The sequence below is a fragment of the Egretta garzetta genome, unplaced genomic scaffold (assembly GCF_000687185.1).
Source record: "Egretta garzetta isolate BGI_Z169 unplaced genomic scaffold, ASM68718v1 scaffold200, whole genome shotgun sequence".
NCBI lineage: Eukaryota > Metazoa > Chordata > Aves > Pelecaniformes > Ardeidae > Egretta > Egretta garzetta.
In genome coordinates, this window is record NW_009258379.1 from 742,983 (window position 1) to 769,049 (window position 26,067).

General features: G+C 39.6%; 1 protein-coding gene across 5 annotated transcripts in view; it reads left to right on the top strand.

The window, feature by feature from the left end:
• Positions 1–25,963, top strand: part of CCDC88A (coiled-coil domain containing 88A) — a 78,969-nt gene extending 53,006 nt beyond the window's left edge. The window contains exons 20-33 of one of the 5 annotated variants that reach the window (XM_035896074.1): positions 2,145–2,422; positions 2,634–2,777; positions 3,843–4,029; positions 4,401–4,546; positions 5,209–5,301; positions 5,500–5,714; positions 12,461–12,544; positions 13,597–13,800; positions 14,111–14,182; positions 15,170–15,250; positions 16,679–16,944; positions 18,618–19,107; positions 23,991–24,090; positions 24,633–25,963. In XM_035896074.1, the coding sequence (XP_035751967.1) occupies positions 2,145–2,422; positions 2,634–2,777; positions 3,843–4,029; positions 4,401–4,546; positions 5,209–5,301; positions 5,500–5,714; positions 12,461–12,544; positions 13,597–13,800; positions 14,111–14,182; positions 15,170–15,250; positions 16,679–16,944; positions 18,618–19,107; positions 23,991–24,055 (2,325 nt within the window). In that variant the 3' untranslated portion in view covers positions 24,056–24,090; positions 24,633–25,963. Of the gene's footprint in view, positions 1–2,144; positions 2,423–2,633; positions 2,778–3,842; positions 4,030–4,400; positions 4,547–5,208; positions 5,302–5,499; positions 5,715–12,460; positions 12,545–13,596; positions 13,801–14,110; positions 14,183–15,169; positions 15,251–16,678; positions 16,945–18,617; positions 19,641–23,990 lie in introns of those variants that run through there. The other 4 variants (XM_035896069.1, XM_035896081.1, XM_035896058.1 and 1 more) reach the window with 4 other exon arrangements.
• The last annotated feature ends 104 nt before the right edge of the window (positions 25,964–26,067 follow it).

Below are 26,067 nucleotides of genomic sequence, written 5' to 3' on the forward strand. Positions count from 1 at the left end.
TCTAAGAATCGAAACTACTTAAAGAATACAAAGTCTGCAATTCAGCAGAAATAGTAAAAAATGTCAGAAATTATGGAGGGTGGATAGAAATCAAAGAGTGAAGGAGTCTTTAAACAAGTAAACAAATAATGCATTTTGTGAAGGCCTCAAATTATCATCCTGTGTCTTTCTGGAAAGAAGAACACAGTTGCACCACAGATGCACTTTCTGTCTGCCACATTGAAATCTAATTAGTGCACAGTCCTCCCCTTTGTGGGTGGCAAGCCTATGAACAGAACATTTGTGTGCAAACTCTTGTCTCGTCTAGTTGTTAAAAATTAGTAAAATGGAAATACACCTTTTTAAACAGATGAGGGTATGTCTCTGGGATTCAGCAGTCTGAGCATTTGTCAGAAAAACAGGAATAGCCACGTAGTTCCTTTTTTTGCCTCATAAATTGCACAACAGCACAGGCCTTTCCTATCTGATACACATGGAAAATGAATTAACTGTAGATACGTAAAAGTATTGAGGCAGTGAGTTGGGAGGAGGAAGTGGTTTCCGCCTTCAATTTCTTTTTTAATTTTTTTTTTTTTTTTTTGTGGTGAACCTCACCAAGCGAGGTAATTTTCGTTGCCAGGGATGACTGAATGATGTTATACCCAACAGACTGAGAAAGGCAGGAGTTCTCCTTCCTTGAGAATTCAGCTATTTTGCTCATAGCTTCAGGCAAGTTGCAAGACAACTCTACATCAGCTCTAAATCAAAATGAAAGGTGAAATATGTTCAAGGAAATAAGAGTGATTAACTATTAGCTGCATCTGAAGTGCAAACTCAGCTGGTCTGCATGGACTATGTGAAAACTGTTCTTAGGCAACTGTAATTCTACTATTCCTTCTGATACCCATAAGGAACATACAAGAGAAAGGATGTCTTAAAGGATAACGGGGAATTCTGAACTAAATCAAACTCAGGATTCAGTCTGGGAAGTTTCACAGCATACACATGCCATCAGACATTACTTCATTTCCAGTGAAAGGTTCAGCTTTCTCATCTGTAACAAAGAATGCTGCAGTTCCAACAGAAAGGGATTTGTTCCTTAGTAACAGCGTGCACTGGAGTGATAGACTTTTTTTTTTTTCCCCCCTTAATAGCTATCCTGAGGGTATTAGAAGCCTCAGTAATTTCTGATTTTCAGCTCTTGAATAGGAAGGAGAAGGAAACCAGCCTAATACAGGTCAGATGACAAGCATGTTGGGTATCGTCTATTCTTGAAGATATCCAAAGATTAGATTAGCTTAATCTTTCCAGAGGCACACAGAATAAAGTTGTTGTTTGGTTTGGCTTTTTAGTCTGTCTAATGTTGAAGGCTTTAATGTATTAATAGGCATTAATACTATTCTGACATAATTGTTGGAGAAATTGTACTCTTCCACAGGAAGAGTACTTTCCACCAGATCTCACAACACGTGCGTAAAGTGATCAAGTGACACTACTGTTGTTGGAAGAGAACTGTGAAGGGCAGTTCCTTGATTAATCAGAATATGGGTACTTCCTTCCAGGAGCTCTTATTTTCATTTCCCTTTCTCTCTGTTAAATGGATGCTACTGTTTGAAGTCTTACTATAAAGGATATGTGCATACAATAAGGATTTTATGGTGGTGATAGAGATTCTGTACAATAAAGATTAAAGAAAAAAAAAAATCTATGCCAGTATGACAGTTCCTTTCAGTCATGTCACAGCCTTGGCTTCTGTGATATGAGGATCACTGGTGATCCATTTCTCTAAGATATTGTGACACTAGAGCTGTCAATGCTGAGAGGAAAATGTGCCTCTCGTCTAGATAGCACTTTAACAGATACTTGAAGGTAAATAATAATTTTATTTCTCCCCCTCTCCCCTGTGTCAGTTTAAGCATATTCTTAAGTGCTTTCTTGCAATACTGCTATAAGAATACTCTTGGAATATTTTGAGTTGGAATTGTCTTATCGGGATATCAGAAAGTAAGTATTCCTATTAAAAGTTGTCAGGTAATGGAATAACTAGAAGGTTGCTAAGATGCTAAGGGTTAAACTCAAGAAATCTTTCAGTAGGAGGAGGTAGACCAGATAGTCCAGACTATGAAATTAATTTGCAACTCTTTGTCATATGTTTATGACTGCAGGTTGAAAATTCCACCCTTAATTCTCAAAGCACATCTCTTATGAATCAGAATGCACAACTGTTGATCCAGCAGTCTGCTTTAGAAAATGAGAACGAATGTGTGCTCAAGGAACGTGAGGATCTGAAATCATTGTACGATTCACTTCTCAAGGATCATGAGAAGCTGGAACACCTGCATGAACGCCAAGCTTCTGAGTACGAATCTCTGATTGCTAAACATGGAAGTCTTAAGTCTGCACACAAAAATCTGGAGGTGGAGCATAAGGACTTAGAAGATAGGTAAATATTAATATGCATAAGTAAAATGAGAGTCTGCGATTCCTGAGCAAAAAGCAAAAGATGCCGTATAACTAGTATGAATAAAATCAGCATTACTTAAGTATGACATTAAGATCTTAAAACTTTGACAGATCACCTTTTCAAAAAAATTCCATATTTTCTTGTCATTCCAAGAAAAGAAACTTAAATATGATTTTTTTTTTTTTTGCAGGTACAATCAGTTGCTGAAACAGAAAGTGCAGCTGGAAGAATTGGAGAAGGTACTCAAGATAGAGCAGGAGAAAATGCTGCAGCAAAATGAAAAACATGAAACTGTAGCAACAGAGTATAAAAAACTTCGTGATGAAAATGAAAGGTAAAGCAAAAGTCTGATATGTGTATTAGTAGAGCTCTGAGCACTTGTCGATACAGTCTGAACAAGTGTTGTATCCTCTCACATTTCTTAATACCTGATGTTGCAATTCAGGACACTTACTATCCATACCTTATAGCAACTCCACTCTTTTCATCTGCAATACATTCATTTTAGAAAAACTGAAGGGGGAGGAGGGACAGACACACACCAACAAACCCACAAAAAATAATAATTATATCCTGAGAGTACTGCATTCCGCATAGCATCTTGAGGAATGCCAGACCAAGCACTTGTGCGGTACGGTCGTGAGTGGTAGAGGGAGCAAGCCACTCTGCGTGAGTTGCTTAGGGGGCAAGATAACTGAGGTTAATGCCAGTGGGAGTAGAAGTGCAGTGGCTGGCGAAGCCCTGCTTGACCCCTGCAACTGAGATACAGCTTGCCGTAAATGGTCGGGTTGAATAGTAGTATTTACATAGCACGATACTTCCCCTCCTCAAGAAGAGGTATTAAGATTTGTTCACCTGGCAAAGAGGCTCACAATTAAATGCCTCCTACCTTTGGTGTTGCGTGAGGACAATTAGGAGGACCCAGAAGTTGTTTTTTAGAAAGGGACATGGCAGGGCCCAGTAAGGACAAAGGTTGCTGAAGAGTCAGTATATGCAACCTCCGTGATGGCCAAAGCTTGGACCATTCCTATTTCCTTACTGTTTTGTGTTGGCAGGAAATTCTGGCCGTTTTGTAAGATTCTTGTATTTTGAAGAGTTGCATCTCAAAACCAGTTGTGATGTCTGCATTTAGAAATCCTGCTTTATTTTTAAACATATGCAGAGCCTGGAGTGTTTGACTTAAAGGCAGAATGCATACCTAAGAAAATTAGACTGAGAGATGACTTGCCTACAGTATGCGATTCTAAGAAATTTTTATATATATTCTATGGAGTAATGTAGAAATTTAGTAATGTAGAAATGTAGTAATCTGGAAATTTCACGCTTCAGAGGGAGTGTGGGTCACGAATACATTTCCTTCTATCTGCATGTGTTCTTTTATGGTGTCTTCTAATTCCAGGCTAAATCATACATACAGTCAGCTCTTAAAAGAGAATGAGGTTCTCCAAACTGATCATAAGAATTTGAAAACATTATTGAACAATTCCAAACTAGAACAAACACGATTAGAAGCTGAGTTTTCTAAACTCAAAGAACAGTACCAACAACTGGATATTACATCTACAAAACTAAATAATCAGTGTGAGGTATGTGAGAATTACGCTATTTTTCATGACTGGTTATCGCTGTAACATTTATGTATGTGTATTTGTAGATCCATAATACCATATGAAGTACTTGAGAATTAGTAATTTGATTTATAGATAATGAAGTTGGTCCAAAGACAAATTCATTTGCTTGTTGTACAGGCAGTACAAAAATTGGGGCTCGTGTTAGGTAAACTGTTTTAAGTTATTTAAAGCTTCAAAGAGACTTTTATCAGTTGAGTCGTGATTTAGTTTTCTGTTTGATTTGACTGTCAGAATCCTTTGTAGATCTAAATTTTCTTGACAATCTCAGTATCTGTGTAAAATATGCTCACATAGATATGCATGTGCCATTTCATATGTTTTAACAGCTGCTTAGCCAGCTTAAAGGAAATCTGGAGGAGGAGAACAGACATCTACTAGATCAAATTCAGACGTTAATGCTACAGAATAGAACATTACTTGAGCAGAATATGGAAAGCAAGGATCTCTTCCATGTAGAGCAAAGGCAGTACATGTGAGTTTTAAAACAATGAAATGACTGTGATTAGGGCAGTTACACTAAAACCTGTATTTTAGAAAAAAATCTGGTTTTTATAGAAGTTAACATGTGTGCTACTTCTGAAATGTTTCTCTTTTTAAAATAAACAATTTTAATTATATATGAAAAGCAGATAAACCACAAACATTATATTTTTAGTTCTAAAGGATCATGATGCAAATGAGGAAAACTGGTGATGCAAATGAGGAATAAAAATGTTATTTATTCCTCATTCTACTACAAGCAAAGTTCCTAGGTTTGTTTGCAATCTGTAAACTTTTTAGTGAATTTGAGAGAAGATAAAATGTGCTTGTCTAAAAGATTCTGGTAGAGTCTATATGCACTTTTATGATTAAAAAAAGGGGAAAGTTCTGTTGTGTAATAAAGGCAAATAGAATTTTTTTCAATTTTATGTCATAATGTTAAATGTAAGACTGCTTGTTTGCTGTATCTCTTTATTGATTTTTTCAGTAAGAAAGAAGCATTATATAAAAACGCTTCATGAAAAGTTATAACTTTCAGATAACAGATACCCAAAGGGTTACAACTTTCAGATAACAGATATCCAAAGGAACATGCTAGTCGCATGTTAGGTATACAGTTTTGAAGCATACGTTGTCATTCATTCCTGTTTACAGTGACAAGCTAAATGAATTAAGGCGGCAGAAGGAGAAATTGGAGGAGAAGATAATGGATCAGTATAAATTTTACGAACCATCTCCACCGAGAAGGTACTGATGAACATGATATAAAAATAAACAGAAATCTAAAACATGACATAGCTATTCTGTTCCAGCTGAAAATCAAGGTTTCATTAAACTTCAGGGGAACAGAATCATGGCTGTGTTCTTGCATACAAATTAGGAAAAGTCTGAAGGCATAAGTAATGTATTACAAATGCAATAAATGTACTGTATTATTGATAACAGGAGGGGCAACTGGATTACTCTGAAAATGAGGAAGCTGATAAAATCTAAGAAGGATGTTAATCGAGAACGTTTGAAGTCTGTGACCCTTACGCCTACCCGTTCAGAATCCAGTGAAGGCTTTCTTCAGCTGCCCCACCAGGACAGTCAGGATAGTTCCTCTGTGGGCTCAAACTCCCTTGAAGATGGCCAGACCTTGGGGACCAAAAAGAGTAGTAGTGAGTACTGCAGAACATTTTTTTTTTTTTTTGATACTCCTTGGCTAAATGTCTTTTATGGTTAAAAATTAAGAGGTGGTCAGAAAAGGCTGTCTGTTTTGGAGGATTTTTAAATATAATTTTTAAAGTCATAAAGAACAAAGCCTGAATTAATTTATTAATGACTGATTTATACCAATTTCTTGCAAACTCCTTGAGTGTTTGGGCAGGAACTAGTTTATAGCATTTCCATAGCTCTAAATGTAAATGTTAAAATACATTTGCAGTGCTTGGGTAAGATGAAGCAGGCACTGTTACTGGGTCAGACGAGCAGAATTTTGGATAGAATGTCACATGCCACCAGTAGTACCTATTTTGTTTCTCCCACTTGTCCCAGCATGAATCCTTCCCCTTGTCTTGGAAGTGCTTTCCAAGCTGTGGCTGTGCTAACACCCTTTAGTTACTAAAAAGATCTTCTATCTGAAGGTATTCCTCCAGCATCTCACAAAACCAACGATGCAGAATTTTGATAATATTTGAATATGATAGAATCATTAAGGTTGGAAAAGACCTCCAACATCATCAAGTCCAACTGTCAACCCGACACCACCGTGCCTACTAAACCGTGTCCCGAAGTACCACGTCTACACGTTTTTTGAACGCCTCCAGGGATGGTGACTCCACCACCTCTCTGGGAAGTCTGTTCCAATGCTTGGCCACTCCCTCAGTAAAGAAATTTTTCCTAATACCCAATTCAAACCTTCCATGATGCAACTTGAGGCCGTTTCCTCTCATCCTATCCCTTGTTACTTGGGAGAAGAGACCAACACCCACCTGGCTACACACTCCTTTCAAGTAGTTGTAGAGGGCAATAAGGTCTCCCCTCAGCCTCCTCTTCTCCAGGCTGAACACCCCCAGCTCCCCCAGCCGCTCCTCGCAAGCCTTGTGCTCCATGCGTCGCTCACCTCATTTTCTACATTTGACTGCTGGCTCATATTCAGCTGGCTGTCCACCAGTACCCCCAGGTGCTTTTCCACTAGCCAGCTTTCCAGCCACTCTTCCCCACACCTGTAGCATTGCCTGGGGTTGTTGTCACCCAGGTGTAGGACCCAGCACTTGGCCTTGTTGAACAATTGGCCTTGGCCCATCAATCCAGCCTGTCCAGATCCCTCTGCAGAGCCTCCCTACCCTCCAGCAAATTGACTCTCCCACCCAACTTGGTGTCATCTGCAGACTTACTGAGGGTGCACTCAATCCCCTTGATAAAGGTATTAAACAAGACCGGCCCTAGAACTGAGCCCTGGGGAACACTGCTTGTGACCGGCTACCAACTGGATTTAACTCTCCTTGGGCTTGGCCATCCAGCCAGTTTTTTACCTAGTGAAGCATACGACTGTCTAAGCCGTGAGCTGCCAGCTTCCTTAGGAGAATGCTGTGGCAGACAGTGTCGAAGGCTTTGCTAAAGTCCAGGTACACAACATTCACGGCCTTTCCTTCATCCACTAGGCGGGTCACCTGGTCATAGAAGGAGATCAGATGCATATGCAATAGGAAGAGTTAATGTAGAGACGTAACCTGCTAAACAGATGGGAATTGTTACTGATCCTAAAGGTCAGAGTTAAGTGGCTGAGAGGGGAACTGGAGAGGGTCACAGAGGTGCAGATAGATCGAATACTCATGGTGCGATTTGCTAACCTTGAAAAGAGCCTGACAGCCGTCATGTTGGGACGCCCACAGTAAAAAAGGCCAGATTCTGTGAAGCATGTGCATTTATTACCTATATTTTTTTGTTATCCGCTCTTGGCATGAAATTGGGTGAACTGCCCAATTTCTCACAACTTGAGAGCTAATACTACAGCCAAGTTACCAGGTTGCAGTGATTCTATTTAATAATTATGCACCAAAAGCATTTTGGCTGTGCATGTAAAAGCATCAGGATACGTGTGTATTAACATTCACTTAAAATCTTTGCAATACTTTTTAAAAATTTAATGCCTTGGGTTTCAAAAGACAGCAGATTGCTATTCAGGGTTTTGTACCAGCTCTGAATTTGCTGTGTTAGAAATTATTAAAGCCATTATGGCATATTTTTTTCTTCTGTGCTTATTGCAGAAGCTTAGTCAAAGTTAAAAACATCTAAACCCACTATTTCAGGGAAACTTAAAATCACATTTCTGAGTATTTTTTTAATACCGGAAGAAAATAGTAAGTTTGAGGGTGCGTTTTATTACTTTCATTGCTACCTTGTCAATTTGGGAAGCTTAGCATTTTTCAGTGTAAGGTTCAAAACAGGTATTTCTGACTTTTCAGAGAAGCAACTGTTGCTTTTACATACAAACTGGAAGTCTCGTGGAATTCAGGAGTGACTGAAGCTGTAGTGGATGTGTTTGCAAGTGTGTTTGAATCAAGACTGTGCACGCTTTGGTTCAGACCATCTGCATCTGTGTCAACGATTTCATGTTCTGGAAGGGCTCTTCCATGTGACAGTTTTCTTTGCATGATACTTGGGACCTTGTAGTGTGCAGTTATCCTCCTGGTGGAGCTGTGGTTGTAGTTATGGTGCCTGATCCTCAAAAGTGGTTTGAAGTTGTTCAGACCTCATTAACTTTGTATTCCATGGACCTTGTTCATACTCCCCTTAATCCCAGTGTATTTATCCACAAACTGGAAGGGCTGATCTAATTCTGGATGCCAACCTTTCTCCATTACACATGTCGCCATGGAAACCACAGTTTTTGATAGAATTTGGATTAATTTTGTGCAAATTCAATGCTGAGAATCTTACTGAGACAGTTTGTGTCTCACAAAGTTAAGAGAAAACTCGGTGTGAGAAGTACCAGTAATGGTGCATGTTTTGCAGTATGTTTCTTCTGCTTTTAGAATGACTGTAAATCCTAAATATCAAGATACTGTGGCTCCTTTCTTTTCTGTAAGAAGTGGCTTCGCAGTGCAGCTTCCACTGAAAGAAGGTACAAGAAAGAGAAAACCTTAAGTTGCCACCTGTCTGTGCAAATGCTCGGGTATTGTAGCTTCCCACACTGGTTGAAGGCAGTTTTGGGTATGGGAAGAGACAGGTTCTGTTCCACCCTGGTCTCCTGCATCTGGGAATGGCAGTGGTTCCAGAGGGAACTGGTGAGGTGAAATGACCTGTGTGTCCTTCAGTAGGCAAGAGAAGGCAGCTTACGTTCCCCAAACAGCAGTCCCTGGCACAAATCAGGGGTGTTCTCAAAAGCTGGAGGACAGGTATCTGACATAAAGTGATCTTTGAGGTGTACAGGTTTCCTACTCTGTATCCCCAATGTCAGAGAAAGCGAGAGGACATACTGATTCCAAAATGAATTATTCTGCTGCTACCACTACTGATAAACAGATTCACTATGTGAAATCTGCAGATTTTCTTCTTTTGAAGGTGGTGATGGAGACTGTTTTCTTAATACAGGACACTTCCTCATGCACATGTGTTCAAGAGACCAGTTCTCTTACAAAGCTAGGTGGTCTTGGCACAAAAAATAGGCTTACCCTGTTCTGCAGAGAAACCAGCACCTGAGGTCTCTCAGAGCCCTTGAAGCCCTTGGCTGATTCCAGGGGCCCCCTGGAAAGGAGGGGGTGCCTGGGTGGCTGTTACTGCGTGCAGCACAAGTTACATCTTGCAGGCAGTGTGGATACTGTACACTCCTCTGACTGCAGAGTTTCACCTTAGCTTTCCCTGTCTGTATTCAGCAGGTGAATCGGGTGAGTACCACAGACCTGACATCTTTGTGCAGAGCCTTTTTTCTCAGCGGGGATGGGATACCATTCTGTGCTTTTGCACAGAAAACTCAAGGCAGGCAAATGGATTTTTTTTTTTTTTTTTTTTTTTTTTTGGAGAAAAAGAGATTACTATTGCTACCTTCCACTTCAGCCATTTCAGATTGTTAACAACATCCCAAGGAGTTAAGGCTGTTAGTAAGCCTGTGATCTTCAAATAGTAGTACCAGTAGCAGACATATCACACCATAGTGGAAATAAAAGGAGTATATTGGGGTCCATTTTTCTCCTACCAAAACATTTAGAAGATGTCAGCCTAACATTTTCTTGTGTGCAGGAAACAAAATGATTTGAGGATTTTAATACTACCCACACAGAATTCCCGAGTGTTTCTAGCAAACAGTAGGAGGATTACAAAATGGGAGGTTTCCTGATGAGTGGAAGAATCCTGCGATGCTCATCATTCGTTCTCAGCTCAGAAAGCAAGAACATGTTCACAGAATACTGAAAAGAGCAAGAGAGGTTAATGAATTACAGCTAGAGTTCTTGGAGTAGATGATTACTAACACCAAAATAGTCCTCCTGCCATCCCATTTTTAAAGTCTGTTGGAATAAAGGTATAAAGAGCAAAAGCTGCCTAAGCTAAACTTTGTGGTGCCCAGTTTGTTTCTTCTGTAGCTCTGCCATTCCAGTATTCTTAGCAAGACATTTGTTTAGTCGTATTCTATGCAGAAATTACTTAGGTAGTCTCAGAAGGAGGTTGCATTTTGCAGAAGGACAGGTTGTGATGGACCATTTCCAGGACATCAGTAGTTGAGTTTTCTGTTTGGTGCAGTTGCCGAGAGCCATAAATCAGTCCTTTTGCAGGTGATCTGTGCTAAAGAACAAGAATCACAGATGGCTCAAATGATTTGTGAACATCCTCTGGTTACTTTTTAATAAGATTAGAGTGGATGTTTTTAATTAAGAGGGATCAGTTCTTTCGTGTGTAAGGATTATAGCAGTTACAATAGAGTCATGTTTCACCACGATGACAAAAAGTAGTAGAAATAGAACAGAATTAACCGCTTTGGTTTGGCATTAGTGTTAAAACCGATGAGCTGTTTACCTGCTAGAAAACTAGTCTGATGCTGTGCCTCATATTCCTTTGGCAGGAAGCTTTTCAAAGCTACGTACGTTTACAGACGGTCAGATAGACAATATGAATGTGTCCTTTACGGGGGGGCTTAGCGGCCTCTCTGCTTTTTTTTTGAGCCAGTCAGCATCTGTTTATGTTGGTTTTGGTTTCTTTCCCGGGGATCTACAAGAGGAGGAGTGCTTTATTGATCTCAAAACAAAACAAAAAACTGGTTATTTTGAAGTACCTGCAAGTATATGTACATAATAAAAAATATCTGTATGCCCATGTAGTGAATAATTCAAAGGTGAGATTGTACTTAGTGTACACTTGGATCTTAGGTAGGTAGCATATGTGCCTTTCTTTTCTCCCTCTTCTTCCCCACCCCACATAAGGACCCGCTGTAGGGTGTCTGCTGTCCCTCTCTGGTCAAGAGTTGCATTCTGCAACTGTGAAAACTTCTCTGTGTGTTTTTGACACTTGTGGCTGTGCCAGTCGTGCATTCAGTGGAAGCTGTAACATGCGTTGCATTGTAAACTCCATACTCTAAGTGCAAACACAGAGTAGTACGATGGAGAGGGAGATTTCTTTCTCTTTCAAGGTGGTTCATGTGCACTTGTAAATGCATATGTATATATGTACTGCTGTATAAAACAAACTGCTGTACAACAAGCTGCTGGCTGGGCAGAAAACGAAGGCAAATGACAAAGCACGTGTCCCAAAAGTGACTCCAGAGAGATAAAATAAGCAGATCTTGGGCTGATAGACTGGACTACGCTGCTTTCGTATCTGCATAAATAAAAACTTTTGGGTAATTTCCTGATGCATTTCTTTCTGGGTCTTTACGTGCTGGTTGTTTGCATGTGGCTCCCGAGTGCGTGGCAGTCAGCTGACACATTTATCTGATGCTTCCAAATGCAGGTGTCTGCCAGTAATCGGTTACTAATGCGGAATAGCTGAACCTAAGGACAAGATTAACTTCTGATTTCCCCCTCCTCCATCTTTTAATACTATTTGTAATTTTAACTCTGTTCCCTGATATTATGTATCACTTATTTCCTCTTTGCCCTCCCAAAATGTTACGGCAACACTACATTTGGATTTTCTTTTGCTATTTTTTTTTTTTTTTAAATCTTTGGTATTTTTTCAGCTAAAAAATATGGTGTCTACCATTCCAGACAATAAATCTAGATTTTATTTTTCTTATTCCAGATTTGAAGTAGATTATTTCAGTAAAATACTAAGTTCTCTGCACACAAACAGCAGATTGAACATTGAGGTCCATGTAACTTTTCTACAAGACAGTAGATGACCAAAACTATTAATGAGCACAAAAGGTAACAAATGAAGACTGATAATAGATTGTGTCCTACTAGAGGTGCAGGGCAGCGCATTACAAACGTTATTAGTCTCAAAAAATAATGAGACTATTTACTATATGTAAACTAGACTTATTTACCATATGTAAACGTATTTTAAAGTAGAAGTTGTACTTAGAGTTGCTTTCATTTTAAGCTTTTTTTGCTTCACGTTTTTCTTTGTGTTCAAGAAATGTGAAAACTAACCGTCAATTTGTGTAATCATCTGCAAAGAAGTTACGTTTATTTTTTCCAAGAGCTTGGCAGTTAGAACTTTCAAACTGTATTACACTCTTCACCATTATTTTCGGTGCATTTCTGAGTATATTAAAGTTTTCATAGTGTAGTTTTCATATTTCAGTGTAGTTTTCATATTTCATTGTCACGCAGAAGCATGAGAATGATAGTTTTTAGCATAGCATACATAGCTTAAACTCAGACATTCATTTCTGTCCTTAGTTTCAACATTTAACTTCCATCTGTTCTTCTCCCTTTTTTTCTTTCATTTCCCTGTTTCCGTTTTTCCTCATGCTATGACATAAAAGTGGTTGCACTGAAAAGACTGCCCTTTTTGAGGAACAGACCGAAGGAAAAAGACAAAATGAAGGCCTTCTACCGTCGCTCCATGTGTAAGACTTTATGACAGTTCAGCTTCTTTTAAATGGCTACACTGGCTTCCATTACTAATTTTTCACTAACCTCTCCCTGGACTGCGCTGTATTTTTCCTCCTATTTTGCAATGTGCAAGTCCTGCTACAATACAAGGAGCTGGAGCTTTTTCTTTTTTCTTTTTTCTTTTTTTTCTTTTTTTCTCTCTTGGCACTGAATACTTTATATATGCGCAGATGTGCACACACATACCCACATATTTACATGCACAAGCACACGCACATACATATATATATATTCAGTGCATTGTGATTGCATATATTTGTATACATAGTTGTCTATATACACATGTCTCTATGTGTATATAAATTTACAGTGCACTGTGTTAACCTAAATAGTTCCAAATTACACGTTTCATAAGCCTTTTGTTAAGAAATCGCTGTAACTTTTGGTTTAAAGAAAGCGTAGACAAATAGTGCAAGGCTTGTATGGTGGTCTGTCACTCTTCAAGTGTTCATCAGTTGTTGTTGCCAAAATGTTATGTTGATTTATTTTATTTTACAATGAGGGGCGGAGAATTTTCTCTAGTTTTGTGAAGTAAAGGTGAATATCATCAGATGTCATCTTTTTCAGATCCTTTTATTTGTTGTTATGTAAAATACAGTATCCCTGCAGTAACCTGCACTGTACAAGGATCCCCTATCGTTGTTGACATTCTAGTGTATTAGCACCCTTGCCCATTTTATCCTTATTCATTCCATTTTTATCATTGCAAACAGTATATCAAAGCTTCTAACATATATATTACATACCATTGCAGCACAAGCATGGCGATTATACCTAATAATATCAGTTTTAAGAACCATACTGAGCTGAAAGAAGTCTCTGACTTGTAACACTTTTCATTCATTGAGCTGATTGCATGTCATAACATGGATGATCTTGTGTTTATATCTTCTAGTATTCAATACGCTTTGATGCTTAGAAAACTGTCCAACGTTTTGCAATACAAAATAAGAACAGAAGCAAATACATTGACCATGCTGATCATTTGCTTTCATTTGCATCCCAGCCATGAATGACCTGGTGCAGTCCATGGTCCTAGCAGGAGGACAATGGACAGGTAGTTCTGAGCATCTGGAGGGTCCTGATGATATATCTACGGGTAAAAGGAGGAAAGAATTGGGAGCTATGGCCTTCTCTACTACAGCTATCAACTTTGCAGCTGTCAACTCTTCTACAGGCTTCAGATCCAAGCAGTTGCTAAATAATAAAGGTATAGGTAGAAGCTTTTTGCACCGTGATGTGACTGTGTGTAACAGCAATTTCATATAAATATTGGGTTTACTTATATTTTAAGTTTTCCAGCAAAAAGCAACCTGAATAATTGAGTTGCAGTGCTAAGATACCGAATAGGTTTAATAATTGCAATTATAAAATATTTTGGGAATTTTCCTACAGAATGTTACAGAAGTAAAAATGGATTGGTTTGAAAAATATTTTAATATATTTTACAGATGATAAATATTTCAAGAATGTTTTCATTTTATTTTATTTTACATAATCTTTTATGTCTCTGTGTGTAGATACTACATCCTTTGAAGATGTAAGTCCACAAGGTATTAGTGATGATTCTAGTACAGGATCAAGAGTTCATGGTAAGATGTGAAGTTTAATTAAATGAATTAAGGATTGTATTATGTGAATGTTAACGAAGTTTGCAAAAAAAAAGTGAATGGCATCGTTACAAGTGAGCATGTTTTCTGTGACTTGCTTATCTCTTGAATGTATAGTATCATTTCTTCAGATTATTCTTTTCTTTCTTAACTACTACATCAGATAGATGTTCTATATCTCTAGTGCAAAGTATCTGTGAAGTGCATCTGAACAGGATCAAACTATTTTCCCTTTTGACAGTTTATTTGGAGTTAATAGTAAAATAAAAGAAGCTGTAATGCCAATCCTAAAAAACCCAAATCCAAATCTGGCCTGATTTTTCCAATGTTTATTGTTCGGTGAAACCTAAATTTGTCATGTACTGTGTGTTATAAACCCGTTACGTGTTCCTTCAAGCAAAGCTATGAAGTGAAAGCTATCACAGATTATTTAGAAGTGAAGTTTTAACTCTTCTATAAATACTTAAAATTAGTATGAGCAACAAACGTTTCTGAAGATAATAACCGTGCATTTCCCTTGTATCGGATAGGAGTACAGGACATTATCTGTGCAGATGCTCTTGCTCCTCCTGTTCGTGGCATTTCAACAATGTGCAAGGTTCCTTGTCAAATCTGTTGTAAGTGGCCTAATCACGAGCAGCTTTCTGCATGCCCATCCTTTCATCTGTACCGTCCTGGTTTCCCACTAACCAATCAGTTCCGACTCTAAATGTACGCTCTATTTCTCTTTTCCTCTCCCTTGTTACCTTACTATTCCTGTAGTGCCCTTTTCTAAAGTGTCCTCTTGGACTGCCTGGAAATCCCTTCGCTTTCTGATCTGTAAGAAACCACTTTGTTGACAATGGGCATGCTCAGCCTGTGAAATAGTGCATGATTCCTGCCTCTGAGCATTCTGTGATCAGAATGTAAAGGTACCGTGTCGTCTGCTAAAATTTTGTTCATCATGGTGTCTCCTAATTTTCCATTTAGCTTCCAGACCAGCCAGCCTTGATAGTGGCAGAACATCCACTAGCAATAGCAATAACAATGCTTCACTCCATGAAGTCAAAGGTATGCTGTAGGTGAATTTACGTACACGCTTCATTTCCATTATTTTCTCTGTAAGATCATCTATATAGGTTAAAAAAAGAACAACCGAAACAATTCCCACACACACCACAGCATGTTTTTCTTCAAACATTTTATAGCCTTCGTTCCCCAAATTAGGAAAGGATACAAGTATGAGTAGAACTTACAAGAAATATTAAAAGGGTGATATTAGCATATAAGTTACAAACTGTTTTAAACCAAACCTAACCCAAGTGATGATGTTACAAAATAAGAATTCCCCCCAAATTACTTTAAAATCACTTATTTTTAAGCAGAGAAATTGCTCCTTTGTTTTTCTCCTAGCATCCTGCCACGTGTGCACTGCTTCTGTAAAGCTGTATAGTGGACAACACAAACGGGACAAGATGGCATATATAGTAACATCCTGTAAACTTTTATTTTTTTGTTTTTAGAAGATTAATAATGTTCCTGGGTTTAGCAATATTTTCTAAATCTCATGTTTTACAATATATTTTTGTTTGTAATGGCCATTCTAGCTGGAGAACATCGTACATACTGAACTAAAATGACGTCTTGAGTTGGCAGCGTTCAATATTCATGGCTTGCATTTATTAAGCAGTATCTCTTTGTTTGCAAATTTAGAGATGAATGCTAGCTTAGATTTTTAATCAGTTTATTTTCTGTCTGTCTGATTATTCCCTTCTGTAAAAGAGTCTTTGAGGTAGGCCTTGCCCCAGTTTCTATACAGTATTAGAAATTTCTCCTGTAAACCATTTATCTTTCTTCAAACTTAAGTTCATTTCTTAGGGAGTAACATGACGTAGGAAATACTTGATTATTCATCAGTATTTTTTTAAGCAATTCACAATTACTGAAAAATAAAAAGAATTGGTGTTGTGGCATTTAGTTTGCATTTAATGCCATATGCTTCCTTCGGTTGTAATAAACTTAGAAGTAATGGCAACTGTTGGAGAAGCAGCATTCCTGAATAGTTCTTGTAAAAGAAGCACGTTGAAGAAAATATTTTCTCTCCATTCCATCCTTTGTATTTCACTTGTGTAAGACCCGTTAATAGCGCATTCGAGTGTGCGCCTCGCAGTGATGCTGAACACGGGTGAAGGTGTTACCGTTAGCCTCTCGGAATGCAGTATTATGTAGGTGGAGGCCCAGATTCTAAGTGAAAGGTAGTTTTTTAGTCAGAAGCTATCCTGTCACGTGTAAAGAGCTGTAAGAGGTAAGTCAGGGGAGTGCAATTGTATTAAAATTATATCAGGTTTGAGTAAAAAAAGACAACTGGATTTTTCAGTATCTTAAATAGAATTACTGTTAACCGGATCTGATAATGTGCTGGCTTTGCATAAGGTTACGCTGTTCAGCAGCTTTCATGTCATCTTCTTACGGAACGCTTAATGCCATTTACCCCAAAAGCAGGTGCAGTTAACAATCAAAGCAGGCCGCAAAGTCACAGCAGCGGAGAATTTAGTCTGCTACATGAACACGAGGCTTGGTCTAGCAGCAGCAGCAGTCCTATCCAGTATTTGAAAGGTCATACCAGGTCTAGTCCTGTGCTCCAGCAAAGAACGCCTGAAACGCTGGATAGTCGTGGAAAACAGATCAAAACCAGTTCTCCTGGAAGTGAAGTTGTTACCCTGCAACAGTTTTTAGAAGAAAGCAACAACAGTACCTCAAGTGAGGTTAGTTTAAACAATGTTTTAACTATGTATTATCCCATGTATGGGCACAGAATGAACAGAAGACTTATAGTGAGTAGAATTGCTTTAAGTTTGTGGAGATACTGGTTATGCCTGCATTAAGAAGTAGTGTGGATTGTATCCTTGATAAACTGTATTTGCTGTATTGCACACAAAATCGTTTGGAATTTCACAGCTTGACCCTTTCCGGGTTACTGAATTAGGTAAGAAAGTCAATCTCTGCTGCACAAAATTGTCCAGCGTACTGATGCGTGGTACGCTCATCAGAGCTCAGCTGGAAGGCCACAAACTCAACGTAGGTTTACTTTTCTTCCAGTTCAGCACTTGTCTTCAGTAAGAGCTGTTGTCAGATCTGTCTTACATCAACAGGAAGGCAGATGCTTTACTTCATTCCCTGAGGAGAGACTCCTGTCTGCTTCAGTTTCATCTTTTTACCTCTACTGGGCAAAAAGCCTGACTTGGAGCTCATTGAAATCTGAGAGGAATAAACCAAAGAGAACGTTTCTCTAAATCAGTGACAGTCTGTTAGAAGCCCAAAGTCACTTTGTCTCTGCTAGAATTCTTTTTTCTACATCACTAATTCTTGTGAAGATCTGACTAGGATAGTGCTCTAGGATAAAGCAAGCCGGTTACTGTGGCTAGGGCTTATCAAGAGTAAGGATCTGGACTCCCATCTATTTTTCATGACACAATTGAAATTGAAGAATACACATTTGCAGCTGAATTGATTGGGGTAGCCTGCAACTTGAGTCTGGACTAAGTTTCTGGATTTTTTTGTTAGATTTTTAAAATGACCTCTCACCTGTGGTCTCTCTGACAAGAATTTTTCATTTTTAAACGTTAGATAATACTTTTCTGGCAATAGAAGTAAAAAGAAACCACCCAAGTCATCAAGTATAGTCCACTGCTGTTCAAGAATCGCAGAATCCCTTTCATAGCACCACGCAGGCATTCAGGTTGGAAGGGCATTCAGGAGGCCTCTTTCCAATCTTCTGCCAGAGCATTTCACTAATGCTCTTAGCTTGATTCTTTCCAAATTGTCTCTTTTACCATTTTGAAAAAGACTGCAGTCTTTCTCCACTGAGTCTGTGAATGGCATTCACCTAAACTTTTTTTCTTAGCTCTGCACTCTTTTTCTCCAGAAAGAAAAAACTGGGAGCTGTGCGGTCCAAATTTAGGCACCAAGGGTACCTAAAGGTTATGTGCTTTGTATTTACTTTCTGAGGTTTTTGTCTTTATTATTTGAGTGTATAGAGATTTAAGCTTTTAGCTCCAGATAATCAGTGTAAGTTAAAATAATAGTCCATAGGAAATGGCTTAGGAAGTATCGATGAGTGATGGCAGAGGGCAGGTGGGTGAGAAGATGAACTTGGAAGTTTTGATCATCTGATTTGTTGCCCTAATCAGTATTACAGGAGCTAATTCCAGATAGTTATGATCTGTCTGACACCTAGTTTTCAAAATACCTGCCTGTAAGCCGTAGAGAGATCTCTTGAGTCTGTACCTTAAATGTTTAATACTGCTTTTGGATCTTAGAAATTAAAAAAAAAAAGCCACATTTTAGAAATTATCTTCATTTATGTCCACAAAGATTGCTTAAGAAGAGGTCGAAAGTACAGTTTATAAATTTATAAGACATTTCATATTTTTGACAGATGAAATCTGCAAGTGAAGAGAATCTTTTAGATGAAGTCATGAAAAGCTTATCTGAGTCTGCGGAGCTGACAGGAAGGGAAAAGCTAAGAAAACAGCCGTCTGCCGGTTGTGGTATTGTCAGATCATTAAGTGTAAAGAATACAGTTGATTTCTCAGATGGACGATCCATTAAGCCAGAACAACTTGTAAGGCCCAGCCTTCGTAAAACTGAAGATACCTACTTTACTAGCTCTCCGATAAAATTTACATCAGGCGCTCAAGGGAAGGCCAAATCGGTTAAAGAAAAGATACAAGCAACCGTATCCCAGCGACAATCAAGAGATTGCAATCCTTATGCTACCTTACCTCGTGCGAGCAGCGTGATTTCTACAGCGGAGGGAACGACTCGAAGGACAAGCATTCACGACTTTTTGTCTAAGGACTGTAGGCAACCTGTGTCAGTTGATCCAGCACCGTCCAGCGCTGACAGAAGTGTTCCACCAACCTCTAGTGAGTACTCAGCACACCAGTTATCCTCTCATTTATTTCACTGTGTGGCTTACAGAGTAGATTGTGTTCCGCAAAGCGATGCAGCTAATACAGTTAAACCACGTAATTTAGGAGGTAACTCTGATGTGCCTAAGACTTCAAGGATGGAAAGGTCAAATTTTCATGAGAGAACTTTGCTAAGCACGAGTGTGTTTAATGATAAAGTCAGTATATCTGGTAATGGCAGCACAGGGTCGTTAACGGTGGCTCAGCCATTTTTATCCCTTAACACAGAATTAGTTAGTAATATAAGTGGATTGCCTCAAAGATCGACATCAAAAACAACCGATCAGGCAAATCTGTCAGCATTTAGATCAGTACCGAAAAATCAAGAACAGCCTTCCGCTAATCCGAAATCCGATCATAGTGACCTGCGGTCGGTTCTAACTAGAGAACTTGTTCCTACCACCTGTGTAAACACCAGCGAGGCCGAATCCCCGCTGCTGGTTTCTGAAGATAATAAAACTGTGTGGTATGAGTACGGTTGTGTATGATAAGGAAGTTGTGTCCTTAAATATATATATATATAGTCTCATGTGACATATAGGCGTCCTTCTCGATGTCCACTGGATTTAGAGAAAATTTCACTACAATGAAAACAATGCTTTCTTGTTAGATCTGTGGGTAGTTGCTTTCCAAGAACAACGGCGTAGGGCTCAGTTGTGTACTCTAGCATGCTTGAATGTAAAATTGTAACCTCACCAAAGTTTGCATGAACCATTAATTGCACTGTATATATTTTGCATGCCTTTAAAAGTCTTTATAATACAAGCTATATTTTTATTTGTCACGCATTACAAATATTTTGGTTTGTTCCTGTACATTACTGAGTGCATGTTAAACCCAATCGCATGCTGCATTGCCGCAAACGGCACCGTGAACAACACACCGCCCGGTACAAAGGCGGCGCTCTTCGGTTGTGCCTGTGCTGTCAGATGTATCAGTAACACATTGATTGTGTATGTGGAGTAAAAATACATTTATTTTTCCCCCCCCCTTCTTTCAAAGATGAGATACTAATGAAAAGAAGCATTTAGAGAGATTCCAGTGTCTTACCCTTTTTGTTTATGCCGTATCCTGGCATAAATACGCTTTGCACAAGGAACAAGTTACAGCCCAAGAATTCAGTGCCTCCAGCTTCCGCGATAAATATGAATTGCTGTTCATACTTATTAAAATAGTAGAACGTTAGTAAACACAAAGACCATTCATAATCCTAAACATAAATGATAATTCTTATGAAGAAGTAGTAAATAGTCACACGATACGCAGCACTTCTAATGAAAAAATGACCCTTTCCACCTCTTCCCTTTCGTATGCTTTGTCTTTCCACGTCGGGTGTACCAATGTGGTGAAGTGTACGGTTTATGAGGAGTCAAGTAACAGGGTTCTATGAGGCTCCTTGTGATGTATGGTAATAAAAACCTGTATTGATGATGGTGGAAATTCATTTTTTCTTCTTAATAGAAATAACACTAATAGAAAACAAGATGTGTAACAAAATAACAGGAAAAACCCTTAAAATAGCACAGTTAAAGAAAAAACAACAAAAAGTTTGCTTGCAAAATGATAGGAGGATAGAAATGCTTAAGTGAATAACTTGCTGAATCCCAGATGACCAGCTACAGAGAAATGTTGATAAGTAATTACTCAAGATGCCACTGTCTCTGCAATTGCTTCAGACTTCTCAGTGGTAAATACAGTCAGACTGTAATTACATGAGGCTTTAGGCATGAGCGCTGTTCTGCAAAAGGAAATAGTTACTGACAGTTACAGTAGGCCAAAATTACATACGCTATAAAAAACCTGAATGAAAACCTATCTGGAGGAAAAATATTTAAAATTGAAACTAATGAATGTCCTATTCTGATTTTTACAACTGAATTTATTTTGGCAGCAGTTTTGTGGCAGTCCTGGTACCGCTGTGTGGGTCGACCTTCAACTCCTTAGTGTTTAACGAGCAAGGGAGGGGTAGGAGTGCTGCAAATACGCGGTTCCTGGAGGAAAAGCAGCCGACACCCCCTATGTCAGTCTATAAGGTCTCCATTTCACGCGGGGGAGCTGTTGATAAAATGCAGACATAGCCCTTTCTCTGCTCCAGCTGCATTTCAAGGTGGGGAAGAGGAACCGGGGGAGAAGACTGGATGGTACAAGGAGATCCTGTGGAGGGTGAAATTACTGTTTCAAAATGCAAAGCAGCCATCCTTCACCGTGGCTGCAGGCAGGCATTATTATCGGGCTGATTTATTTCTCACTTCTCTTCAATGTTGTTCAAACGTGCTGTTAGTTATTGCTGCATTCCCGCTAGAATTGCCTCACTGTTAAAAAAACAAACCCAAACCCCAATCTGAAATACGATCGTAATTTCTCACCCGTTTACTCTCACGCAGCGAGATCAGTGTCCTGATCTTGGGTCGTGTCGTTGGACTTCATTTCTGTTAATCTATAGAAGCGTTTGAATTAGCTTTGAGATCAACAGTGCTGCTGTCTGAAGTGACGTGTGCATTATAAAATAACATTTTGCAAGTTACTTATGGAATTACAGAGAAAATCTTCGCTCTGGTAGTACTTATTATAAACTCAGACTGTGCTACCAGTAGCTGTATTTTTCTTAACTGGTAGCAAGCCCGTGCCTTGCAGCGAGGTGGCTCGTTAGGAGCAGAACAAGGTTCAGAGCTAGAGGTAGCATCTTGTATTTAGATATTCTATTTAGGTCGAGGGAGGGGGTTCTGCCCCTCTGCTCTACTCTGGGGAGACCTCCCCTGGAGCCCTGCGTCCAGCTCGGGAGCCCTCAGCACCAGGAGGACATGGACCTGTTGGAGCAGGGCCAGAGGAGGGCTACTAAAATGCTCCGAGGGCTGGAGCCCCTCTGCTCTGAGGCCAGGCTGGGAGAGTTGGGGGTGTTCAGCCTGGAGAAGAGAAGGCTGCGGGCAGAGCTGAGTGCGGCCGGTCAGGGCTTCAAGGGGGCCCAGAGGAAAGGGGGGGACAAGCTTTTTAGCAGGGCCAGCTGGGACAGGACAAGGGGGGATGGCTTTAAACTAAACTTTAAACTGAAGCAGGGTAGGTTTAGGCTGGATCTAAGAAAGAAATTCTTTCCAGTGAGGGTGGTGAAACCCTGGCAGGGGTTGCCCAGAGAGGGGGTGGAGGCCCCATCCCTGGGACCATTGCAGGCCAGGTTGGCCGGGGCTGTGAGCAACCTGTTGTGGTTCAAGGTGTCCCTGCTCCTGCAGGGGGGTTGGGCTGGGTGACCTCTGGGGGTCCCTTCCCACCCAAACCATTCTGTGATTCTATGATTAGATCAACTGCTGTTTTCCAGCCATCGGATAAGCTCCCAGACATGCTGTTATCTCCTTCGCCAGCCTCACCTTACTCAGGTCCTTAGAGTGTCGCAGCTACCAAAACCACCAGTATTGTCTCCAGATCCGTTGATAACGAACTCTCCAGCGTGACCACTGAACCCCAGTTGTGATCACGAGCAAGGCCAAGGCCTAAAGAGACATTTAAAGGTTACCCCCATGGAGCAAAGTTAAAGCTTGCTATCCAGGCAACAAAATACAGTTTTTCCAGCCGCTGCCCACGGAGCGCTTCAGTTTGCGTTGCTGCCTTTCTCTTCACAGCACTGAGCTTTCACATACAAAACAAATTTGATCATGAATATTTACGCCTGGTATTTAATGCCTTTTTAGCCCGTCTTTTACCTTACTCCATCGCGGGGTGGGGCAGCGTTAAAACAGCTTCTCCCTTAAACACAAGGGGTTTCAGAATAACTGAGTGTTAGTGCCTTCGAACACCACCGTCGCGGATCCTCTAGGGGAGTTCCAGACTAACCCTGTCCAGCTCGAGCTACTACTCCGCGTTGTTTTAGAAACGTAATGAATTACATTTCAGTTCTGAGCACGATACCTTTTTGTGCTCCTGTCTTTGCTCCATTGGGTTCAGCTGCGGCAGCGAAAGCGTGCTGCTAGACCTTTTAATGTCTCTGAAAAATAAATGGTTGACATTTGTTTATTACATATGAAAGAAAACAAACGTTTCCACGTATGGAAGGATTATTTTTCCTCCACTTTTTGGTCTTTACGCTTTAAGTCGGGGATCTCTCTCTTGGTCTATGCTCAAATAGTGGAAGGGTCTGTGAAATTCCTTTCTGACCCAGCCACGAGTGCTCCTCGGCCATTCGCGTGGCTGACTGTAAAACGCAGGGTGCTCTTGCTCATTCCTGCGTCCCTGCTGCCTTTAGAAATGACAAGTTAGGACTTTGCATGGGAATTATGAACTCTCAATATGTGGCTGCCAGCCAAAAAAGGGTTTGTTGTTCAGGCTCAATAATTTGCTTGCAGTTAAAGGTTTGCCTGATGCTTTGCTTGAAGTGAATAGTAAATTTAAGATACTGCATTTTGCACGTTCAAGCTGTTGCATGCAAAGATAATTTTCTGGTTTGCAGAACGGAATGTGAACGTTTCTGTCAATGCGTAGCAGGTAAAAATGCAAAGATGAGTTAAGTTCTCTGCTAGGTACAGTCAGCCTTGATTACATCTGATTTATTTTTTTTCTTTTTCATACAGACAGAAGTTTAGGGTTAGAGTTAAGCATATCTGATTGGGGCTTTGAAAATAGTACCTGGTTATTTTAAATGCTAAGATGAATTGTAATGAGCGTAGTTGAGGAGGCACTTCCAGTGAGTTTCTTCTATCCCTCTCCTCTGTCCTTTCCTCAAAAAAAGAAAAAAAAAAAAAGTGTTTATATATCCTTTAGCTCTACTAATAAGTAGAATGTATTTATGCATGAGGGGTTTTGTTCATGTCCTGATAAACACAATGAATAACATGAAATGCTTTTCTCTGCAGATGTGGAAGCTATCCCAGAAAGCAGAAATTCAAAAAGCAGGTCTAGGGAGCAACAAAGCTCCTAATTCTATTGCCCACTAGATGAGATGTGGGCCAAGTGGTGAGTTTCCTGCCCAAAATGTAAATGAGATTAATTTCATTTACAACAAACTAACAGCATTACATATAAGAACAAGTGCACATTGCATTAACCAGATGTAAATACTGCTTGCTTAACTGGCTTCTACTTTGCTTATGAGTCAAGCCAGACCAGGGCGCTTCACAGCAGTTGTCTTGCCTGTGTAGGCAGGGAACTTCATCCCATTTAGCCTTTTGCCTGTCAAAATTACATTTATTTTTAGTCTTCAAATCTCTTGAAGAAGTTGAAAGAAATAAGTCATGTTGAAGTCAGTTCTTAGAAAGGGACAGATGAATCTAAAAGAGTAGTTTAACAAACCAAAAAGCATTCTGTACTACAAGGAAACTGCCTTTTTATAAAGCTCGTCTTTGGCGTTCTGTCCTCCTCTTGACTTCATTGAAACACCTTTGATGCATGCTGTTAGTGCTGTTAGTTCTGGTAGTGACTTAACTCTGTGTTTTACACTTCCACACTTTAAGCTTTTCTTATGTTCTTTTCTCTTTCCACCTTTCAACTGAATGCAGAGAGAAAAGTGTCCTTCAGTATCTCAGTGTGAAGCCTTTATATCTGAAGTAACAAGACAGCGACTGTAGGAATCATTAATAAAAATTAAGGGAATTTTTTTACATTCTTCGTGACTAGAGCAGGCAAGAAATAAAAACCTACCTACCTACCTTCCTTCCTTCCTTGAATCAAGGAGCTCTACTGGAGTCTACTGCCGAAAATTTGTAGATGGTCTTAGGAATTATTGCACATTGCACTGTTAAGATCTACTGAATAAAGGACAGTTCTCATCTCCCTAAGGACCAAGAATTTTAAGGTCTCAAGAATTACTCCAGGAAAAAAAAAAAAAAACAAAAAAACAAAAAACTTTTTTCATCTTCTGTTTATGAAATTAGCCACTGATTTGCTTAAGCTTCTGCTAATAATTAGCCAAAAACCCCCATAACTAGCCGTTTATATTTACTTCTGTAAATGTAAGATAAATGCTGTAGTATTTTGTTGAAATTGCCTGTATATACAGATACAAAAACCTCACAGCTTCCGGGCACTTCACTGCCTTACTCGGTTAGCGTAACCTGCATGAAATGGCTCTACAAAGTTTATGCTGATTTTTTGTTGCATACCGCGAGAGAAAAAATTTGTTTACATACATGAAAAAGCTCGGTAACTAACAGAAGTGGGAGTCATGGGATCGTCGTGTTATCCAGAAATTGTTTGTCATCTGTGTTTTTCACATTCCCAAGTTACTCTGCGTATATATGTTCAGATGTTTCTGACGGGACATTGTCAGGTATGAGTTTTCTATAACTTTTATTTTAATAGAAGGCTGTTTTCAACAAATGGCATTTCCAGGATAAGACTGTCTTACGATGTTTGTGTATTGACCTATTATTATTATTATTATTATTTTTTATTGTTTGTCTTTTGACATGAGCTGATTGTGGCGTAGGAGGTTTCTCGATGGCAAAAAGAAATGTAAATAATATCATACGCATTTTACAATCAGTTCCCCCTAAGGTTATCTTTTATTAGTAAGATACGTTTTGTTCATTACTGATTTATATTAAAGTCAGCAAACGTTATTGGTACGTTCAGTGGTTGCATACATTTGTTGTCTCGAAAGCACCTGCAGGAGCTCGCAGGGAGCGTACGTGACTTTATAAGCAGATCCAAAGCGAGCTGTTATAATTATTTTATTACAAACATTCATATTCCTGTTCCAACGGGTTAAGGGAAGCATGGAACCTCCTCGTGTCCCGTCCTCCAGCAGGGTCGTACATGACTTTCACCTACAGCTCTCCCGTTCACCCCACTGCAGGTAAGCACGACGCAGAGCCAGGGTCGCAGGGGGGCCGTGAATTGATGGCTGCTGCTCATAACTTCCCCTGGGTAACAGCTAGTTTCTTGAGGCTCACAGGTTTTGTCATTTCTGAAGTCTCAAGCTGCCCAGGGACC